The following is a 22606-nucleotide window of genomic DNA, read 5'->3' as shown; positions in this document are numbered from 1 at the left end:
CGCTTACAGTAGCAGCTAGTGCACCAAAAAGGAAAACCTTCTCAATGTACAATGTAAATAAAAAAGTGCAGTGCTAAAACAGTAAGAAACCAAAGAATAGTAATAGAACAACATGACATGAGGTATTTCCATAAGAACAAACAAACTCTGGTATAAGTGATACGATCGTCCAGATAAAGTGCAATTAAATATATAGCTAAATTAAAGTGCCAAAAGGTGGTAGTATGTATATCAGGTGACAGTGACAGTCCCCAATGGTTATTAACGGATGAAAAACTTCTATATCCCGGTGTGAACCAGTAGTACTCCGGTGACATGTGACAAATGGAAAGATCTGATAACGTGCAAGCGCACGAAACGCGTTAGGGAGGTGCCCTACATCCTGTGACGTCACACCGGACGGCCGGTGGCCATTTTGGAATTTCCTGATACCAGCTGCTTACTACTGCATGTGAGTAGTACATTCAGTACCTGTCTATTTTATCCCTGTGGCTATTAAAGTACTACACTATCAGATCTGTGTTCTGGCTCATTACTCCCGAGCCCCCCCCCCCTTCCTTCAAGGCGGATTAGGATGATCTGGTGGCCACAACATGAATGGTTAAACTCCCCCTGCTGGTGAGATGATTACATATCCCCTGGTACCTGGAGACCCTGAGGTTGCGACACTTGCCCAGCTGACGCAGGCCACACGACCCTCGCTGTGATCCAGTTCCAATAGGCGGATGACCAGGAGTTGGTGAACACTCAAATGCGCATTACCATTGCGCTTTCTGGTTAGTGCAATCTACACTCATCTCTGTGGGATGAACATGGTCACAGAAGTCACTAATTTTCTAACCATCTTGCCTTGAAAGTTTGCACTGTGCACCGCAAGAACACTCTTGTGGGAGATACTTATTCACCATTAGCACAATTCCTGGACGTTTAGATAATTTTAGATCCATCTACTATTAAGTAGTGTTCACAATATCATTATTTTGACCATATGCACTATATGATTATATGCATTTCAATTAATCTATTATTGAATTATATTAGCGCTGCATGTTTGTTTGCTATATTTACTTTGGAGGCTCCTGGTGTTCGCCTTTCATGCTAGTCGCTTTTTGGTTTTTATCCAGCGCTCGTATCTTTTCTGTTTTTAAATGGAAAGATTGCCCACTCACTGGAAGCGCAATCTTAATGCGCATTGATCAAATAAGCCAGAAACGGAGGTCACCTTTAAGGTACAGCCTGGTACGAGATCCCCTCCTCTATGGATCTGGATGTTAGAGATGTCAGTCAAAAGGGCCCCTTTAAATGAGTATACGGCAATAGGGTCTGGTCATAGGCTTCCCTCCTCTGGTCCAGATGGATCACCTGGGGTCCTGGGTGGATTGAATTGCTGAAGAAGCCAAAATCCTTTCAGGAGAGTGCGCTTGCCATTTACTAATGTTAGCCACATAAGGATTAAAAAGTGTTGATTGAGAGAGTGAAGGTCCACCTACCTCCTCACACCGGTGTAGCGACAAGGTGGGTATCCCATGAAAATCGGCATATCCGCAGCTATATGTCCTCCTCCCAAGCAGCTCAGGTGCAGCAAACAGCCTATCAAGGACGTGAACTGCTGAACCTGTGCATATGGCTGTCAGGGCAGGGGCCGAGGAATGGACAGGCAGGCCTAACAATGTACCGCACTGGCTGACGACAACCACCACCCACAGACCGAAGTCCCTCAGGGCGCGGAGTCTAAGTCCCAGGCTGCCCTTCACCAGGGCCCCTGATGGTGGGGATGGACTTGACGCAGCCAGGAACCAGGTCGCGGCCCCCGAAACACCTCAGCTGCGGTAATGGCCGCCGCCAATGGCGTGTAGCTGGTGGAAGAGACAAAAGAGTAGTCAAACAGGCCGGGGTCAACAACAACAGGACAAAACAGTACAGGACAGCAGACGAGAATCACAGGTCATGAGCCGGGTTCAGCAACAGAGGGTCAGATCAAAGGAAAATACAAAGAATAGTCAAGTCACAAGCCGAATCAGATACCAGGAGAGTCAGAACAGAGTAATAGCAACACAAAGACACAAGACACAAGTGCAAAGAGCATGTGCGGGCCACAGGCTTATATGTCATCAGCCACACCCCTCTGGGGGATGGACCTCAGAGACCTGAAGGCATAAAAGGATTCCCACCATGCACAGCAGAATCCAAGATGGACGCCAGCACATGGAGTATCATAACCTCAGGGAAGAGGTAGGACCTTGACAATGGCGGCGCTATTGTAACAACACAGCATACACAGTACAGCATACGGCACATGCAAATAATAGAGAACCCTATATTTGTTTGTTTGAATTTGCCCATTCACTGTACTCGTGTTTATAAAAGCACTGCTGAATACACCAGTAAAGCAGAGCACAGTCATTCATTTCAATGACAGGCTGTACAAGCTGTACCTGGGCTGCCTAGACGGATCCACTTCAAGCAGGTTCTAGCCCTAAGGGCCCATTCACATTATGAACTGCATGTGAATCACACGGGAACGCTGTGCAGTTACTGTGCGATTCACATACAGTGCTGTGCAGTGCGATGTCAGCCCATTCATTTGCACCGCACTGCACCAAACGTAGTCCTTGAAATACTTTTGAAAATGTACTGCAACCGGATCGCAGAGTACTTCTGTACCATGTGATCCAGCGTAGGCAAACGTGTTGCATTTGGGGTGCCGTTAACTTTGTACTGACACCTGCTGCAGATCACAAGGGCAGTTTTCCACACTGTTCTAGTGTAAAGGGGCCCTAAAATCTGCCCCTTACCATTCTTCATTGTGCATCCGGTTGTATTTAAATCTATTAAAACTATCCATTGCATATACCGCATATTTAATCAATGCAACAGTAAAGGTCTTGTATTCTGAAGAGCAGGCACTCGTCTTGTTTTTGCAATATCACCAGTCCAAGATTATAAAAAGCATATAAAAATGGCAAAGGAACAAAGTCACATTAGTTACATCATGACTTCAGGTATAAAGACTGACAAGTCATATCAGCCCGTACAACACAGAAAGCCATTTTTAACAATCAGCCCGGCCTAATATTGCTGGCACATCAGTTTCCCTTGAGAGAGGTAAGAAGTAAAGATATAGGAAAGGAAGGGGGTTTTCTCAGACTTCTTTGGGTATTGCCTGGCAGTACTATTATTATTATTATTATACAGTATTTATAAAGCGCCAATAGTTCGCTCAGCGCTGTACATTACAAAGGGGGACAGAACATGTGACAGAACAATACCAATACAATGCAAAACATGAGGGGATCGAGGGTCCTACTAGGGTCGCCGGTTCAAATCCCAACCACAGCACCACCTGCCTGGAGTTTGCATGTTCTCCCTGTGCCTGCGTGAGTTTCCTCCAGGTACTCCGGTTTCCTTCCACACTCCAAAGACATGCTGGTAGGTTAATTGGCTCCTGTCTAAATTGTCCCTAGTATGTGTATGTATGAATGTGAGTTAGGGACCTTAGATTGTACGCCCCTTGAGGGTTAGGGACTGATGTGAATGTACAATATATATGTAAAGTGCTGCGTAAATTGATGGCGCTATATAAGTACGTGAAATAAATAAAGAAATTGTACAGAATACACAAGTATATTATTTACCATCACCCAATTTAGTTTATTTCTGACATATTCTAAGGCAGCAATGGGCAAACTACGGCCCGGCGGACCTTTTAATCCGGCCCGCGGAGCGTGGCAAACATCGGCTGTCAGAATGTGTGTAGGCGGGGCAGCGTGAGGAACGTGAGGGGAGCTAGGCTCCTCTCACAGTCCGCCCTGAAGACCGGAACGGCGCAGGAACACGGCGAGAGGAACGCGTGGAGCAAAGGTAAGTGAATTGACACAGGGGGGACTTGGGGACTTAATATGGGGGATGAATTACTATATGGGGGATGAATTACTATAGGGGGGATGAATTACTATAGGGGGGATGAATTACTATAGGGGGGATGAATTACTATAGGGGGGATGAATTACTATATGGGGGATGAATTACTATGGGGGATGAATTACTATGGGGGGTGAATTACTATATGGGGGATGAATTACTATATGGGGGATGAATTACTATATGGGGGATGAATTACTATATGGGGGATTAATTACTATGCTTACTATGGGGGAATATTACTATACTTACTATGGATGACACATACACATCATTCATCTACTCTTGGTCCGGCCCCCGGGTCCAATATATGAACCCATTGCGGCCCTCAAGTCAAAAAGTTTGCCCACCCCTGTTCTAAGGGGATAGAGGGTTTTTTTTCCAATATTTTGTTCTTGCTATTCTAGCTGCTAAAGGGATATCAGTCATTTAGTACATTTGGGAAGTTCAACATCAATCCTGAGAAAGAGAGCACCCTCTGGGGATTTGGGTATACTAGCCATTGTCACAAAATAAATAAATACATAAATAATCATGTTTTAAATCATGAACTAAAACTACATACATGTATCGCAGTTGGCCACAACCTCTAAAGTAGGCTTTTTTTTTTTAACCGGGGTACCTTCTGGGTTTTTCAGAGGTTCCTTTAAAAAAATGCCTAAAAATTTCCCCAAATTGCCCAAATATTGTGTACAAACCAATGAATGGATCAAGCCTGCTATTTTGTTACACAGAACCACAAGTTTTGTCAACATTACAACTTTGGGCACTGTGCAGGCCAGCTGCCAGCATCCTAACAGCCACTAATATCTTGGGTTGATAAGGAGGACATTGGGCACCTGCACAGCATCCTTGTTTGAGCCCCCCTGCCCCTCTCGGTCAGCACTGGGGTCATGTTATAACCCTAGCTTTACATCTGTGCGGGTGGTGCCGCTGCGGATCCGCACGAAAATCCATGCAGCTGCACCACCCTCACACAGAAATGCAGACCCGTGGGCGGGTGCCAAAGGTTTGAATGGCACGCCACCCGCACTGGTTGTGTTTTCCAAAGAAGTCCAGGGACTTCTTTCCCTGCGTGTCACGGGCACAGGAGTCCATTCAAATGAATGGGCTCTCATGCCTGTGCAAAACACGGCACGCACCGCCACATAGGTGTGACCCGGGGGTAAATCATCAATGAAATGAACAGAGATACTCATATATACCTCCAACCACATGAAAAAGATATAAATTATCTCATATTATATAACAATCCTACCTGAAGTGCAAAAACATTCATATGTGTCGGCTATCTCACTGTGTACTATTAATCACATACTGGATATGGACTTCAATATTAAAGTGTCTGTGAAACCATATAACAAAATAAAGTGCAACTAATTATATAACATCTAGTGTACTGCAAATTAAAATCATATATATATATATATATATTTTTTTTTTTTTTTTTTTTTTTATTATACAGGACTTATATAACGCCAACAGTTTGCTCAGCGCTTTACATTATGGAGGGAGACAGTACAGTAACAATACAAGAGGGATTAGAGGGCCTGATCCTGGGAGCTTACAATCTAGGAGGGAGGGGATAGTGGTACAAGAGGTAATTCCAGTGTTTAGCTGGGGTCGGGATAGGCTTCCCTGAAGAGATAGGTTTTCAGAGTGCGCCTTAAGGTGAGCAGAGTAGGCGATAGCCTGATAGATTGGGGTAGGGAGTTCCAGAGGATGGGTGAAGCCCTTGAGAAATCCTGGTGACCAGCATGGGAGGAGGAGACAAGGGAGCTAGAGAGTAGGAGGTCTTGCGAGGAGCGGAGAGTACGGTGTGGGTGGTATTTAGAGACAGGGTCAGTGATGTAATTAGGGGCAGTGTTATGAACGGCTTTGTACGTCAGCGTTTTGAATTTTATCCGTTGGGCAATTGGAAGCCAGTGGAGGGATTGGCAGAGAGGGGTGGAGGACATGAGTGGAGGCCAGTGGAGGGATTGGCAGAGAGGGGTGGAGGACATGAGTGGAGGCCATGCCAGTGGAGGGGTGGCAGATACAGAACGGTTAGTAAGGGGGATGAGTCTGGCAGCAGCGTTCATGATGGACTGGAGTGGGGATAGCCTGCGATGAGGTCGACAAGAGAGGAGGGAGTTACAGTAGTCAAGTCGTGATATAACAAGGGAGTGGATGAGTTGCTTAGTGGTTTCCGGGGTTAGGAACAGTCGCATCTTGGAGATGTCGCGGAGGTGAAGTCTACATGAGTTTGACAGCGATTGGACCTGGGGCTGAAAGGATAGATTGGAGTCTAGGATGACATCTAGTACCCTGGCATGAGGGGAGGCACTGATGATTGTATTATTGATCTTGATGGAGAAGTCAGGGGAGGGGGCACGGGCTGGGGGGAATACCAGGAGCTCAGTTTTGGAAAGATTGAGTTTGAAGAAGTGGAGTGACATCCAGTCCGATATGTCACTTAGTAGGCTGGTGATGCGATTGGAGACTGAGGGGGTGAGGTGAGGGGTAGAGAGATAGATTTGTGTGTGTATATATATATATATATATATATTGTACAGCAACTTATTTTTAAAAAGTCCAGTGCAGACTTATGCATAAAGTACAAATAACGTTTGGTGTATTACAAAGTCCAGCAATATATTGTTGTGTCCGTACGTAAAACCACCCACCAATCCAATTTCTGATGTCACCAATAAAGTGCTCTTCCACCACCTAATAGCTTAAAATGAACTCATCAGAGCGATATCCTAGTCAGGTTATAAACCAGCAAAACCGCATGTTGTTATAGGAGTAACGTTCTGAAGTCTGTAGTTCTATCTCCGGAGGCTTTTCAGAACAGCATCACACTATCCCATAATATCTCGTGAAGAGAGAAAGAGAAAAGGAGCTACCATAGTGTAAAAGATTTCAATCTGTTTATTCAAATAAAAGCATAAAGCCACTCGCATAGATTTGTGTCTCCACTAATACAATTGAAAACGCATAAAAATTGTAAAGCTGGGTCATCCCCGGCCATAATCCATTGCCAGCTGGACAACACTGTTGTGCGTGGTGACGTCACCTCCTAGCCCCGCCCTACATGTTTCGTCACTTGGCGTCCTCTGGGAGCAGCAATACTAATACCACAAATTCGTTGCTACATTCCACAAATCTTTTCTAAAGCCCAATTCAATTGCGGTGGTGGAATCATAAAAAAGTAGAGGAGCTGCCATTGCTGTCCCTTTTTTGCAAACACTATGCTTGAGGGCTGGTTCGCGCAAGATGCAGTCCAGTGCATTTTTAATCTGCATCAAAAACACATGCACATTGTTTTCCATGTATTCCAATGGCCCTTGTTCGTTCCACTGCAGGTCAACAAAAGTAAAACATGCTGCATTTTTTCTGTTTAAACGCATTGGGAATGTGACGAAACATTATGAACACACCGTAAGGCATGTAAACACACCGGAATGCACATGTCCTGAACTGAGATGAAGAAAATTAAGAGGAAAAAAATGCCCCGGAATGCAACAGAAACGCCTCCAGAACACAGAAATTGTGGTGTAAACCGGCCCTGGCTTCAATATCGGAGTCAAAGACCTTGAACAGTCATGCTGTAGTTGGGCATCAGAATTTCCTTATCTCTATATTTGTTTCAGGTCAGTGACTTGAAGTATTGAAGCTATATTATAAGCCTGACAGCCAGGAAAGTAGCATTCTCAAAGTAGAAGTCAGCAATGGCAGCCCTCATGCTAGTCAACATAATTTTAACCCCTTACTTCTGATCCTTTAGGGGTTCCTAATGCTGGAGTAGTATCCTGGGCTTCTGGTGACAGTGCTAGTGGTGCCGAGTGAACTCGCTCCCAGCACAAAACAGCAGCGCCGGCGGTACACAGGAAACATAGCATTAAGGTTGTTATAAAGGTGAAAGGTTTTTTTACCTTAATGCATTAAGGTAAAAAAACCTATCTGTGCAGCTCCTCCTCCCCCACCCACCCATATACTTACCTGGGCTCAGTCTTGAACCAGCACTGTACATGAGGGCAGCGGCTCTCTCCTTCCTCACAGGGCAGATTGATAGCAGCAGGAGCCACTGGCTCCTGCTGCTGCCAATCGAATCCTATGACAAGGGAGCAGGGGGTGGGGCTGAGCTCCACTGTCTGTGTCTATAGATGCAGGCAGCTGGGCTTGGGAGCGAGCCCACACGAGTGCCCACATAGGAAGCATCTTCCTATGATAGGCACTCACCAAAGAGGAAAAGCCAGGAACACCATCAGGGGAACCCCAGGAGAGGAGGATCAGAGCTGCTCTATGCAAAGCAGGCGAGTATAACATGTTTGTTAAAAAATATATAAAAATCCTTTAGAATCACTTTAAAGCCCACAACCATGATGCCACACAGTGCTCAGCATAAATGAGTACCCCCCAACAGATTTGTCAGAAAACCTTTACTTTCCTTTCAGAATCAACATTTTCCATGGGACACTATACTACAAAATCCTCCCAAAAATACCGGCCATTGATTGCAAACAAGATTTGTTCATTTGCACACACACAAAAGTATTTTTCCTAACAAATTCATTCAAGACCATGTTGCAAAAATGAATACACCCTAATGAAAGTCTTAGGAGCAAAGCTAAATTTTAGACAACAAAATCGGTCGTTCTGTTGCCTCCAATGATTACGAAAATCGGCCATTTTTCGTAAATTTTCCAGCACGACCGATAAAGAAATTAGGAGGAACCGCAAAAAAAGGCCGACGACATTGCCCAAGTAACGGTGCAAATATCGGCTGATTATTCTTTCGGACGAAAAATCGGCTGATAGATGAACCGTCTATGGCCTGCATTAATCCCCAGTCACATCGCAGCAATTTAAAATTGCGTGATTTTAGATGCAATTTATGAAGACTTTATTGCTACCTGTGAAGGTTTTCAATGATTTCTTGCAATTTGCAGTGCAATTTACATTATATTTTATGTATGTGAAATCACATCAAAACTGCAGAAAAAGTAATGCAAGAACTACTTTAGAAATCACGCTGCAGCAAATCACGCATGATAAGACACTGACATTCACATTCATTAAAAGCGATTTCAATTCTCAAATCATACCTGAAATCGCACCGCTGTGACTGGGCACTTAAAGAAAACCCTTCCTATTTCATGCGGTCAGCAATTTTACCACATGGAAGAGAAATGTCACAAGGCCTGAGTAAGAAAATAATTTCTTTACACAAGAAAGGTGAAGGCTACAAGAAGATCAGCAAAGCTTCAATTATCAGTCAGAATACTGTAGCAAAGGTGATACAAAAATTTAACAAAGATGGAATTGCAACCATCTCACAGAGATGTCCAGGCCGTTCACAGAATTCAACACCTCGACAAGAGCGTCTTCTGATGAGAAGGGTTGAAGAAAATCGGCATGCAAGTTCACTGCAGTTAGCTAAAAATGTAGAAAGCCAAACTGGGGCGATTGTTTCCCGTGACACAATACGGCGTACACTGCAGAGGAATGGCATGCATGGGTGCCGTCCACGAAGGAAGCCTCTCCTAAAGCCCATTCACAAAAAAGCCAGTTTAGAACTTGCCAGGACCCATGCTAAAAAAGAGGAAGACTACTGGGACTCTGTACTGGAGAGTGATGAGAAAAAAAAAAAGATAAATGGTTTTGGAACTGATGGCTTCAAAAAACTGTATGGCGTCGCAACGGTGAGGAGTTTAAAGAAAAATGCATGGTGCCTACTGTGAAACATGGTGGTGGCAGTGTCCTTCTGTGGGGCTGCATGTGTGTTGCTGGTGTCGGGGAGCTGCATTTCATTGATGGTATCATGAATTCACAGATGTACTGCTCTATATTGAAAGAGAAGGTGCTCCCATATCTCTGTGCCCTTGGTTGTTGTGCACTTTTCCAACATGACAATGATCCAAAACACACATCTAAGGCCACTGTTGCATTTCTGAAGAAGAACCGGGTGAATGTGATTCAGTGGGCAAGTATGTCTCCTGATCTAAACCCAATCCAACACCTATAGGGAATTCTGAAGAGACAAGTTGAGCATCACTCTCCATCCAGCATCCAGGCTCTAAAAGAGATTGTTCTTGAAGAATGGAAAATGATAGATGTTGCAATATGTCACCAACTTTTTCATTCCATGCCTAGAAGACTTGGTGCTGTCCTTACAAATCATGGAGGTCATACAAAATACTAGATGGAGTCGTTTTTGTTGTGGGGTGGATTCATTTGTGCATCCACTAATTTGAGTAAAACTGAAGATTTTGTAATCTAAGTTATATTATTACCCTTACTTTCATGTCATGAACTAAATAAATGTTCTATAAAACTCAGTTGTGTCTACATGTTGGAAATTGTTCTTTTTTTCATTGAGATATTAATTAACCACGAGCCTACAGGGCACTTATACCCCCTTCCTGCCCAGGCCAATTTTCAGCTTTCAGTGCTGTCACAGTTTGAATGACAATTGCACGGTCATGCAACATTGTACCCATATGAAATTTTTATCATTTTCTTTTTGAGACAGATAGAGCTTTATTTTGGTGGTATTTAATCAACTCAGGGTGTTTTATTTTTTCTTAAAACAAACCAAAAGCCACTGAAAATTTTGAAAAAAAAATTTTTCTTAGTTTTTGTTATAAAATTTTGTAAATAAGTGATTTTTCTCCTTCACTGATGTGCGCTAATGAGGCTGCAGTGATGTGCACTGATAGGCGGCACTGATGGGCACTGATAGGCGGCACTGATGGGTAGCACTGATTGGCGGCACTGAAAGGCACTGATATGTGCCACTGATGTGCACTGGTAGGCACTGATATGTGGCATTGATGTGGCACTGATGGGCACTGGCAGGTGGCACTGATGAGCACTGACAGCTGACGGACACTGACAGGTGGCACTGCTGGGGCCACACTGATCATCAGTGCTCTGATGATCAGTGTAGATGTCCCCTCTGCGGAATGCCGATTACCGGCTCTCCTCTCCTCTCGAGCTGACAGCTCGTGAGGAGAGAAATGCCGATAACCGGCATTTCCCTGTTTACATGTGATCAGCTGTGATTGGACACAGCTGATCACATGACCGAGCCGACATCTTCAGCTCTTTCCGTGGATGGGTGATCCGCTGTGTCCGAGGGACACAGTGCACCGCCGATCGCCGCGCTGCACGCTCCCTGAGCCGTGCATGTGCAGTGAGAATGGGAGGACGTCATAACGAGAGACCTGCCTTGCTCCCGTCATTGGACTATATGGCGGGCGTAAGGTGGTTAAAATCTTACTTTTCAAAAGGGGTGTACTTATTTATGCTGAGCACTGTATATGCATATGGCCGCCACCAACTGATTAAAGTTACATTTTCCTTTGCCAATTTTTACAGAAGTCCATGCCAAATATAAGCTATTCAGCTTACACATAACATACCAATACATAATCAGTGTACAAACACTCAGCCCCTGTCTGTCAACCTGGACCTAGCTATTCCTCCTAATGAGAGCATATGGTTTCTCACTCAGAACAGAAAAGGTGAAGCCAGACTGGTCAATCACTGTCCACATCAATGACACCTCTGTCCATCCCGTGGCAGTCTGGTGTCACTGTTTTCTGTATATGCCATTGGTCAGAGAAAGTGGTTGAGATAAAGATAATGGAAGCTTAGCTTCTGACTTTTACATGATGAGGGGGGTTTAGATTTCATCTCATATTATATGGTTTTGGTAAATCTAAAGAAAAATTGTACAAGAAAATTGTACAATGTATGGCCAGGCTTACATACAAGTTAAAAAATAAATCCTATTTAGGGCTCGTTTACACCATGGTGTAGAGATGTCAGTTTTTCTGCACACGTTCTGCAAAGGAACAACAAAATCAATTGTTCTCTTTGTGCCCTGTTCACACCACAACACTAGTATCAAGTGCAGATTTTTTTTCTGCGCAGGAATGCAACGTGAATAAAACTCACTGAAGCACATATAAAAACTGATGTCTCTGCAAATGAAATCTGCATGTCCATTTCTATCAGGTTTTTCTGCACGTATGGTGCAAATAAAGTCTATAAGGGTCATTAACCCCTTCCCGCCGATGCCTCCCGGCCCTTTAAGAGATTCAGACGCCGGGAGGCGGGGCGGTTGGGGCGTGGTTTAGGAATCATGTGACCGCCGCGATGACGCGTCACGGCGGTCACATGATCGGGAAAGGTCCCGTTCGAAAGAGCGGACCGGGACCTTTCCGTGAGTACCACACATGTGTGCTGGGAGCGCGCAGGGCACGCGCTCTCAGCACATATGTATTTAGTTACATGGACGCAAATGTGCGGCCGCTCGGCGTCTAGGCCCAGACGCCGGGCGGCCGCACATTTGTGTGCGGCCGGCGCAAAGGGGTTAAACTGGGCTTTATGTAACTGTCATTGATTTTTATAGAATACTTCCCCTTCGTAAGGGTCCTTTCACACGGACGTTTCCCATGTCCTTTTTTCATCTGTCTGTTTATGGATGAAAAATGGACTCCCATATATTTCTATGGACTTGCGGATGTAAACGGATGAACATCTTTTTAGATCCGTTAATGTCCGCAACCGTTAACATCTGTTTTTTTGAATGGAAGAAAACACTATTTTTCTTCTGCAAAAAAAACGGAATGGATGCAAAGCAGATATCAACAGATCAAAAACGGATGAAAACGGACATCAACGGATAAAAAAACGGATCAAAACAGATGAAAAATGGATGTAAACAAATGTAAACAGAAGAAAAACGGATGTAAATGGATGAAAAAAAACAGGTGTAAACTCATCCGTTTTTTCTTGGAAAAAACGTGACTGAACTGAAGGAAAACACAGAACGCCCATGTGAAAGGACCCTTAGGCTAGGTTCACACCTATACATTTGTGATTGATCTGTTTCTGCAGTGCTTTTTTGCGGTACATTTTGCACATGCGTTTTTGACTCTTTTTGCGTTTGTTTTTTTTTTCCAACTTGTTGCTGGGCAGATTAAAACGAAAAATGCACCAAAAACGTGTAAACAACGCACTACATGCATTTCTGCAGCATCTCCATTTAAGTCTATTGAACCAAAAACACAACGTTTTGCGTTTAAAAAAAGTCCCTGACCCTTTCCAAAAAGCTCACCGGGTGAAAACACGGAGATGTCAACGTGTCCCTTAGGAAATCATGTTAAACTGACTGCTATGCGTTTCTGCAAAACGCAATGGAAAAATGCACAGGTATGAACCTAGACTGAGGGCTAGTTCACACCACCTGCGTTCCAGTGCTTTTATTTTCCGCATCCAAAAACGCACAGAAAGTAGGTTACATGGTTTTCAATGGCATAGCTCACACCATTGCTTGCAGTTCCATCATGTTCTGGTTACAGAAAAAAAAAAAAGTAGAACATGCTGCATTTTTCTTGCACAGAACTGTACTGGAATGCGGTAAAACGCACCTGACGCCAATACAGTGGAGAAAAACTAAAAAAAAAAAAAAAAAGTAAAAAAAGAAAAAAATCACCTGAAACACATCAAAAACACACTGGAACGCATCAGAAATGCATTAAAAATGTACATGGAGAAAATTCACCAAGAACGGATCTGGAGCAGGGGCGGACTGACAACTCATGGGGCCCCCAGGCAATAGGGGACCATGGGGCCCGTGTCCTTGGCCAAACTCAAAAAAGCCTATGAAAAAGGTACCAGGGGCATCTCATGGGGCCCCTACTGACCCCAGGTCCTCGGGCAGTGCCTGAGTTTCCAAATGGTCAGTCCGCCCCTGGTCTGGAGTGAGTTTTTGTTGTGTGAACTAGCCCTAAATCTAGTTTATGAACTGATGCATTTTTGACTCTCTACCATGGGCTACAATAAGCGGCAAAACTCCCAGTGCATGCTATGAATGATTGCAGAGATACCACTAGAAAATGATTCTGAATTACATAGGGACTGATTCACTACAACTGGAGAGTGCAAAATCTGGTGCAGCTGTGCATGGGAGCCAATCGGCTTCTAACTTCAGCTTGTTCAATTAAGCTTTGACAATGAAACCTGGAAGCTGATTGGTTTCCATGCAGAGCTGCATCAGATTTAGTACTCTCCAGTTTTATTAAATCAACCCTACAAAAAAAAACAAAAAACCAAAAAGACACGTCTATCAAGTTCAACCTAATTATAGGTATGTTTTCTGTACAAGGGACCCAACTAAGAAGGAGTTGTCAATGCATTTACTGTATCTAATCCTGACCTGGACAGATCCCAGCAGTCAGGAAGTCAATGCTTCTTAAAGATGAAGTTCAGGTATGGCAAGTTTTATACAGTTAGATTGGTCCAGATTGGAGCAATGTAAGTATGCATATGCCATACCTGTGGGATCCCTGAGAAACAGCAACTGCCATTGGCTTGCAGGTACCGTGCCAAACAGTTTATGTGCTGCATAGTGAATACAAGGGGCACTCCCTTAGCATGGGCGCCATTTAAAGCAGCCTTTCTCAACCGGGGTGCCTTGAGGATTCTTCAGGGGTGCCTTGGTAAAATGTCCAAAAATTGCATAAAAACTAGTATACAAGCCATCGGGTGGAACAAACTTTGCTTTTAGTTACACAAAGCCACCAGTTTTCAGTATGCATCATTACAACCCTCTAGCCACCAGCATCCTGTCAACCAATAACATCGTCAGTTGATAAGGAGGATGTCAGCGGCCTGCACAGCATCCTAGTTTGACCGTCCCCTGCCCCTCTCTATCAGTGCTGGGGTCACATTAGCTCAGTGATGGAGAAAAACTGAGGGAGAGGAGAAAAACTGAGGGAGAGGAGAAACACTGAGGGAGAGGAGAAACACTCAGGGAGAGGAGAAACACTCAGGGAGAGGAGAAACACTCAGGGAGAGGAGAAACACTCAGGGAGAGGAGAAACACTGAGGGAGAGGAGAAACACTGAGGGAGAGGAGAAACACTGAGGGAGAGGAGAAAAACTGAGGGAGAGGAGAAAAACTGAGGGAGAGGAGAAAAACTGAGGGAGAGGAGAAAAACTGAGGGAGAGGAGAAACACTCAGGCAGAGGAGAAACACTCAGGCAGAGGAGAAACACTCAGGCAGAGGAGAAACACTCAGGCAGAGGAGAAACACTCAGGCAGAGGAGAAACACTCAGGCAGAGGAGAAACACTCAGGCAGAGGAGAAACACTCAGGCAGAGGAGAAACACTGGAATACTAGTCAGTACCGTGTGCAAAAGTGTATTTGCTTTGGAAGAATAAATCACCTCTAATGTTAGGTGTCCTACATGTGTGGGTGTTGCTGCGTTATATAAAACTATTAGAATAGTTTTTCACATTTTAGAATGAGGTGCCTCAAGACTGTCCATAATTTTAGAGGGTGCCTTGGCTGAAAAAAGGTTGAGAAACGCTGATTTAAAAAATACTGTGCGTTTTCACAAATACAATGTGTCCTTCAATCAGAGGAGTTTGATATCATAGCATCACCAAGTCCAATCAGAGAACACTTTGCATTCACTAAGAAAATGGAAAGTGTTCCCTAAATGGTGCCCATGTCGAGCGAGCAACCGCCTGTATTCACCTGCAGCAGGCCAGTTGCTTGGCATGGCATCTAAAAGCAGTCATGCCTACTACAGTGATTTCCAGCTTCCACCGGGATCCAACAGGAATGCCACAAACATATTTCATCGCTCCAAGTTGGACCAATGCAACTATGTCAAAATTGCCATACCTGGAATTCAGCTATAAAGGAGGCTCATGGCCAAAACTCTTTTTGGTCACAGGAAAGCACTTAGTTCTGCACTCCAATGACACTGATTCAGTCAGCGGTTGGCTAAAGTCTGCTGTCGGCTTACATCACAGGGCCAGTCCAGGCTCTGAAGGGATCCCAACAATAATTTCGGGATGCACCCAGATGCATGACCAGCAGCTGGATCATCCTTTCAGCAAGCAGCTGAGAGCCTGAGCCAGCCACTCCCGCCCCCTCCACAGCCCAGCGCTCCAGTGAGTGCTGAAGGGGCAGAGAAGAGTGCTGGAGACTGACAGTCCCGGCTCTCTGCTAACAGACCCAAGAACTGAGCGATCAGCTCAGTACTCGGTGTAGAGCTGGCAGAGGACAGATGCAGAATCGGATCAGTGCTGCAGCCACCTAGGCGGGTATGCAGGCTTGCTTTATTTCATTCCTGCACTCCTCTTTAACTTGTTGCCGACCGCAGATAGCCGAATGACGGCTGCACTGCGGCCGGCCAGTTCTGAGTGGATGTCATATGACGTCCTCCCAGAACGCGCTCTCCTGCGCGCCCCAGGGGGCGCGCACCCGGCGATCTCCGTGATCGCTGTGTCCTACGGACACAGCTGATCACGTGATGTAGTAAAAGGCCAATCACAGCGGCCTTTTACCATGTGATCAGCGGTGTCCAATGACACGCTGATCAGAGGGAAATGCAAGTGCCGGTTCTCGGCTACACTTTCCTCACGCTGTCAGATCGTGAGGAAAGTACTGCCGAGAACCGGCAGTTGTCAGAGCGGGGATCGGCACCGATCATCAGGGCACTGATGATCAGTGCCCTGATGATCGGTGCCCAGCAGTGCCACCCGCAAGTTCCGCCCACCTGTGCCCAGCAGTGCGCCCACTAGCTCCGCCCACCTGTGCCCAGCAGTGCACCCACCTGTGCCCAGCAGTGCACCCACCTGTGCCCAGCAGTGCACCCACCTGTGCCACTCTGCAGTGTCACACACCTGTGCCCAGAAGTGCCACCCACCTGTGCCCAGAAGTGCCACCCACCTGTGCCCAGAAGTGCCACCCACCTGTGCCCAGAAGTGCCAACCACCTGTGTCCACCCACCTGTGCCCACCAGTGCCACCCACCTGTGCCCACCCACCAGTGCTGCCCACCAGTGCCACCCACCAGTGCAGCCCAGCAGTGCTGCCAGTCAGTGCCACCAGTCAGTGCCCAGCAGTGATGCCAGTCAGTGCCGTCTATCAGTACCCATCATCAGTGTCACCTATCAGTGCCGCCTATCAGTGCTGCATATTAGTACCACCTATCCGTGACACCTCATTAGTGCTGTCTATCAGTGCCGCCTATCCGTGCCACCTCATTAGTACTGCCTATCAGTGCCCTTTAGTGCTGCCTATCAGTGCCGCCTATCAGTGCCCATCAGTGCTGCCTCATCAACGCACATCAGTGAAGGAGAAAAATTACCTGTTTGAAAAATTTTAATAGAAACAAAGAAACTTTTTTTTTTTTTTCAAATTTTTTGCACTTTTTTTATTTATAGCGCAAAAAGTAAAGCGCCCAGTGGCAATTAAATACCACCAAAAGAAAGCTCTATTTGTGAGAAAAAAATGATCAAAATTTCATATGGGTACAATGTTGCATGACCGCGCAATTGTCAAAGTGCGGCAGCGCTGAAAGCTGAAAATTGTACTGGTAAATAAGGGGGTATAAGTGCCCGGTAGGCAAGTGGTTAAAAAATGACAGCGATCTCAGTTTAGAGGGATTCCCTAGCTATTGTTTATGGAGCTGGCTCCTACAACAAATCCTGTTGGTTCTTGGATTGGACAGAACGGTCCCCAAATTCCATAATAATTTGTTTGCTTCTAATGTAATCTATTTTGGACCATAGAATTCTGTTTTGTACCCCTATTTATGCTGTGCCATAGACGGCTTTTCATTTTATTTTGTCGGAATGTGTTAGTATAACTGAGTTTTAGTAGTGACAGGCCTACTTCATGTGTACATTAAAGTGGAGCTCCACCCAAAAGGGGAAGATCCGCTATAAGGAATGGTCCCCCACTCCCTATGAAGAATTGGCATTTTTGAGGAGCGGGGGGGAAGGCCATGTAGGACACCGGATTTTAACAAGTACCCGCTCCCACTTCCGCTCTGACTGGCTAGGCGATCAAACGTGGAGGTTCTCCTCCCCCTCCCCACCAGTCTTCTGAGACACACATAAGGTCCCAGAAGACTACAGGACCATCCATCATGCACAGCACTGCTCACGCATGCGCATTGGGCACCCAGCTGTGAAGCCGCAAGCTGTCACAGCCAGGTGCCCACAGTGAACCACCTCCCGTCCGTCCGTTGTATATAAACGATAAACGGCCGAACAGTGGCAGTGCAGGGGTTTATAAACGGCCTCCCCTCTCGCTGCTTGTGTGTGCTGCCTGGGAGCGAGCAGCAGTGCAATCCGGTGCCTGCTGTGCCCTCCGGACACAGTGGAACACTGATCGTCGGACGGGACCTCTGTACGAGGACCCAATCATGTGATCACTGATTGGCCAATCAGTGATCACATGCAAAGTAGTAAGCAAGATGTCACTTGTGACATCATTGCTTACTACGTGTGAAATCTGTGAATGATCACAGAGGTCACATGGTACAAAGCTATTCACAACAGCCTTGTACCATGTGACAAGCTGTGACCAAATCACAGCTCACTCAGTAGTTCTCAATGGCTGCAGGAATGCAGCTAGAGAGAAGGAGAAATTATTGCTTTTACATCCTTTATGGGTGTAAAAGCAATCAGTGTAGAAAAAATAAAAATCTTCATCACCCCCCACAAGTAGTCCACTGTCACCATGGTGACACTGTACTGCTAGGGTGACAGTATGCAAAAAAATAAATAATATAAAAAACATTTTTAAAAAAATGTAAAAAAGTTTAAAAATTATAATTTTTGGTTAAACTAATTTGGGTTATTTTATTTTTCTAAAAATATAACTGAATAAATTTTGGCCAAGGTTTATAAAAAAATACTATTTATTTGCAAAATTTTATAAGAAAAACACTTTTCAAAATTTTTGGACTTTTTAATTTACATAGAAAAAAAATAAAAATCCCAGTGGTGAATAAATACCACCACAATAAAGTTTTACCTGTCTCAAAAAAATGCTAAAAAATTCATATGGGTACAGTGTTGCATTACCGCGCAATTGTCATTCAAAGTGTTATAGCGCTGAAAGCTGAAAATTGGCCTGGGCAGGAAGGGGGTGAAAGCGTCCGGACTGGAAGTGGTTAAGATGCCGGCACCGGGGACAGAGGATGGCGGTGAACCCGGCTGAGGTGAGCGCACCAACGGATCACGGGACAGGTGAATCTCTGTATTTTAAAAGTCGGAAACTAACGTTTTTTTTTTTTTCCACAGGAGACCGGACAACAACTTTACATGTGTTTTTATGAGGACATTATCATCAAAGCTGTGCTTAATCAATGAAAATTGTGTTTAAATGAAAAGATAAATGTACACATATGCAGAGGAGGATTTTCCTGATCTGCACACTTATAAAATGTACTGAAAGTCAGTGGATCACCCTAACAGCCAGGCAACTAGCAATTTTCAGTAGGTCAACAATCCCAGCCACTAGATCTGTCTCAGGAAAGCACTTTCTATGGCATCCCAGCGCCTCTCTTCACAGAGTTGACAGGCCCCTCTTCCTACACATGTCACCTATGAAGAGGGTTTGAACTATCTCCACCCCTACGGCAGTCCTGCTCTATGGAGTTATTTAGGGCTCATTCACACAGGAAATAAACCCACTGCACACAGATGCATACTGATCGTAGTTCTGCACGCATCTATTCGCAGTGATAGGGGTCCATTCATGCAGCTGCGTTCAGAGCCAGAAATGTGAGTGTTCCTTGCAGTGTACGCCTGGAAACGTGTCTAACATTCAGGCCTCGTGTACACACGTGCATTTGGGTTGTACAACATTCTGGCTGTTTTCCTGTGCCTGGGAAGCCCAGGTGCTGTGTACAGATGCTCATAGACACGAATGGCTGTACATTGGTGTACAAGTATAGCTTACAGACGTATTCCCTGAACGCAGCCTTTCCTTTCCATGTGGGTACCTGTATACAGCCGCACACAGCATTCAGGTCTATGGGCGGATGGATGCAGCACCTGGGATTTCCAGGCACAGAAAAAAAGCCAGAATGTTGTACAACCCGAATGCACTTGTGTACACGAGGCCTGAATGTTAGACACATGTTTACAGGCCCCAATGTGCACCCCTAATGCACCCACAGAAATGAAGCCTTACATGCATACACGCGTACAGTGTTAATGCAGCCTACTGGCCATCAGCCGACTGCATCCTAGCAACCTAGGACGCTAGGTGGCAGGAGTCCCTTCATCCAGCAACCAAGGATACTATTCAACAGGGGCTGCCTCCGTCCTGGCAAACAAGGATACCTACGTCCTAGCAACCAACAGGGGCTGCCTCTGTCTTAACATTCAAAGATACTAGGCAACAGGGGCTTCCTCCGTCCGTCCTAGCAACCAAGGATACTAGGCAACAGGGGCTGCCTCCATCCTAGCAACCAAGGATACCAGGCAACAGGGGCAGCCTCCATCCCAGCAACCAAGGATACTAGGCAACAGGGGCGGCCTCCATCCCAGCAACCAAGGATACTAGGCAACAGGGGCTGCCTCCATTCTAGCAACCAAGGATACTAGGCAACAGGGGCTACCTCCGTCCTAGCAACCAAGGATACTAGGCAACAGGGCTGCCGCCGTCCTGGCAACCAAGGATACTAGGCAACAGGGGCTGCCTCCGTCCTGGCAACCAAGGATACTAGACAACAGGGGCTGCCTCCGTCCTGGCAACCAAGGATACTAGGCAACAGGGGCTACCTCCGTCCTGGCAACCAAGGATACTAGGCAACAGGGGCTACCTCCGTCCTGGCAACCAAGGATACTAGGCAACAGGGGCTACCTCCGTCCTGGCAACCAAGGATACTAAGCAACAGAGGCTTGTAGCTTAATCTTTAAATGCATTTATTGGAACAGGTTATGATTACTCACGGCTCGGGGATAGGTCACATGACCAGTACATACCATTTTTGCAAGTAGTCCTGCGCTTCTAACCGAGCACCGACCTCAAATGTGATCCCGGGCCGAAGAGGCGGCTTCTTACTCATCCGCTCTTCCTCCGTCATCCCGCCCACCACCTGAACCACAAGAAAAATTCACTTATAAATTTCAATGATTACTTAACAATTGTACCTGCACCCCCCCCCCCCCCCTCCTCACTCTGGGGTCACCTCTCTGTCTGTCCTCTGCAGACACACCAGCTCTCTTTACGTACTCTCCACGGCAGCAGCTTTCCATCACCTCTGGAGCCATCTCTCTCATGTGTAAGATTTGGTTCTCCATGGTGTCAGTCACCTCCCTACCTCTGTCTGCTGTCAAGTCTCTATTTCTTGTACCAGGTCTCTTGTGTCAGTTTGCTACTCCCCTCTCTCCCTGGTGTCACCTCTCTCTCTTTACTTCCCTGTTGTCACCTCTCACCTCCTTATTCTCTGGTGTCACCTTTCTCTCTCTTTCCCCCCCTGATGTCACCTATTTATCTGGTGACACTTCTCTCTCCTTCCCTCCTTGGTCAAACCTCTCTCACTCTCTCTGGTGTCACCTCTCTTTTTTCCTCCCTGGTGTCACTCCCCTATTTCTTTGTTATCACCTCTCCCTTTCTTTCCCTGGTGTCACCTCTCTCCCTTTCCCTCCCTGGTGTCACCTCTCTCTCTCTCCCTGGGGTCTCCTCTCTCTCTTTTTACTTCATTGGAGCCACCTATTTCTCTGGTGTTGCCTCTCTCCCTGTCCCTCCTTGGTGTCACCTCTCTCCCCCCCCCCCCGGTGTCACCTCTCTCCCTGTCCCTCCTTGGTGTCACCTCTCTCTTCCCCTCCCCCCTGGTGTTACCTCTCTCCCTGTCCCTCCCTGGTGTCACCTCTCTCCCTATCCCTCCCTGGTGTTACCTCTCTCCCTGTCCCTCCTTGGTGTCACCTCTCTCCCTGTCCCTCCTTGGTGTCACCTCTCTCCCTGTCCCTCCTTGGTGTCACCTCTCTCCCTTTCCCTCCTGGTGTCACCTCTCTCCCTTTCCCCCCTGGTGTCACCTCTCTCCTTTTCCCCCCTGGTGTCACCTCTCTCCCTTTCCCTCCTTGGTGTCACCTCTCTCCCTTTCCCTCCTTGGTGTCACCTCTCTCCCTTTCCCTCCTTGGTGTCACCTCTCTCTCTTTCCCTCCTTGGTGTCATCTCTCTCCCTTTCCCTCCTTGGTGTCATCTCTCTCCCTTTCCCTCCTTGGTGTCACCTCTTTCTCTCATTGGAGTCACCTATTTCTCTGGTGTCGCCTCTCTCTCTCTGGTATCCCCTGCCTCCCCCTCTCTCCGATGTCTCTCTCTCCCAGGTGTGTCTCTCACCTCCATGCAGTCTCCGCACAGCACAGGCCGGGGGGGCGTGAGAACGCAGCTCCTCCCGTCTCTAGTCCCGGGCCGTCCGGTCTCCGGGAAGCCTCATTTCCACCAACCGCTTCTCCGCCGGACTCCCCTCCCGCTGCTCCCTCAGAACCCCTCAGCCAATCACTTACCGAGACGTCACGGACCTGAGCCGCACGGCTTCCGGGTCACCGCGTCCTACCTGGGACGCACGGCCGCCGTCTCCTAGGTGAGGAAGCAGCGACTTCCGGCGTGGCTAGCTGTCGCTCCTCCCCCTGTTACAGATCAGCTGGCTGGTCATGTGACTGACCGTGCTGTGTGGGCGGGGCCGGTCTCATGCAGTAGATGTGGCGTACTGACAGGCTGTTCTGTGTTGTCAAGGTTACCTGTCTACGGATAGGACCAATGACACACAAAGTGGAATAAACCTTCCCATACCTTACACAGTGCCATTCCCCCGTACATGACATACCCATCTCACTCTACACAGTGCCATTCCCCATACATGACATACC

At 46.4% G+C, this 22606-nt stretch overlaps 1 protein-coding gene across 2 annotated transcripts in view; it reads right to left on the bottom strand.

The window, feature by feature from the left end:
* Positions 1 to 22306, bottom strand: part of PHF20L1 (PHD finger protein 20 like 1) — a 195672-nt gene extending 173366 nt beyond the window's left edge. For both annotated transcript variants that reach the window (XM_089685942.1, XM_089685943.1), the window contains exons 1-2: positions 22077 to 22306; positions 20720 to 20832 (exon numbers count right to left, since the gene is read on the bottom strand). In XM_089685942.1, the coding sequence (XP_089542068.1) occupies positions 20720 to 20832; positions 22077 to 22082 (119 nt within the window). In that variant the 5' untranslated portion in view covers positions 22083 to 22306. The remainder of the gene's footprint in view (positions 1 to 20719; positions 20833 to 22076) is intronic.
* Between the last annotated feature and the right edge of the window lie 300 nt (positions 22307 to 22606).

Source organism: Staurois parvus, unplaced genomic scaffold (genome assembly GCF_062004578.1).
Source record: "Staurois parvus isolate SC_StPar_1 unplaced genomic scaffold, SC_StPar_1.0 ptg000389l, whole genome shotgun sequence".
Lineage (NCBI taxonomy): Eukaryota > Metazoa > Chordata > Amphibia > Anura > Ranidae > Staurois > Staurois parvus.
Note: the sequence above shows the minus strand (reverse complement) of the source record. Positions and strands in the feature narration are given on the sequence as shown.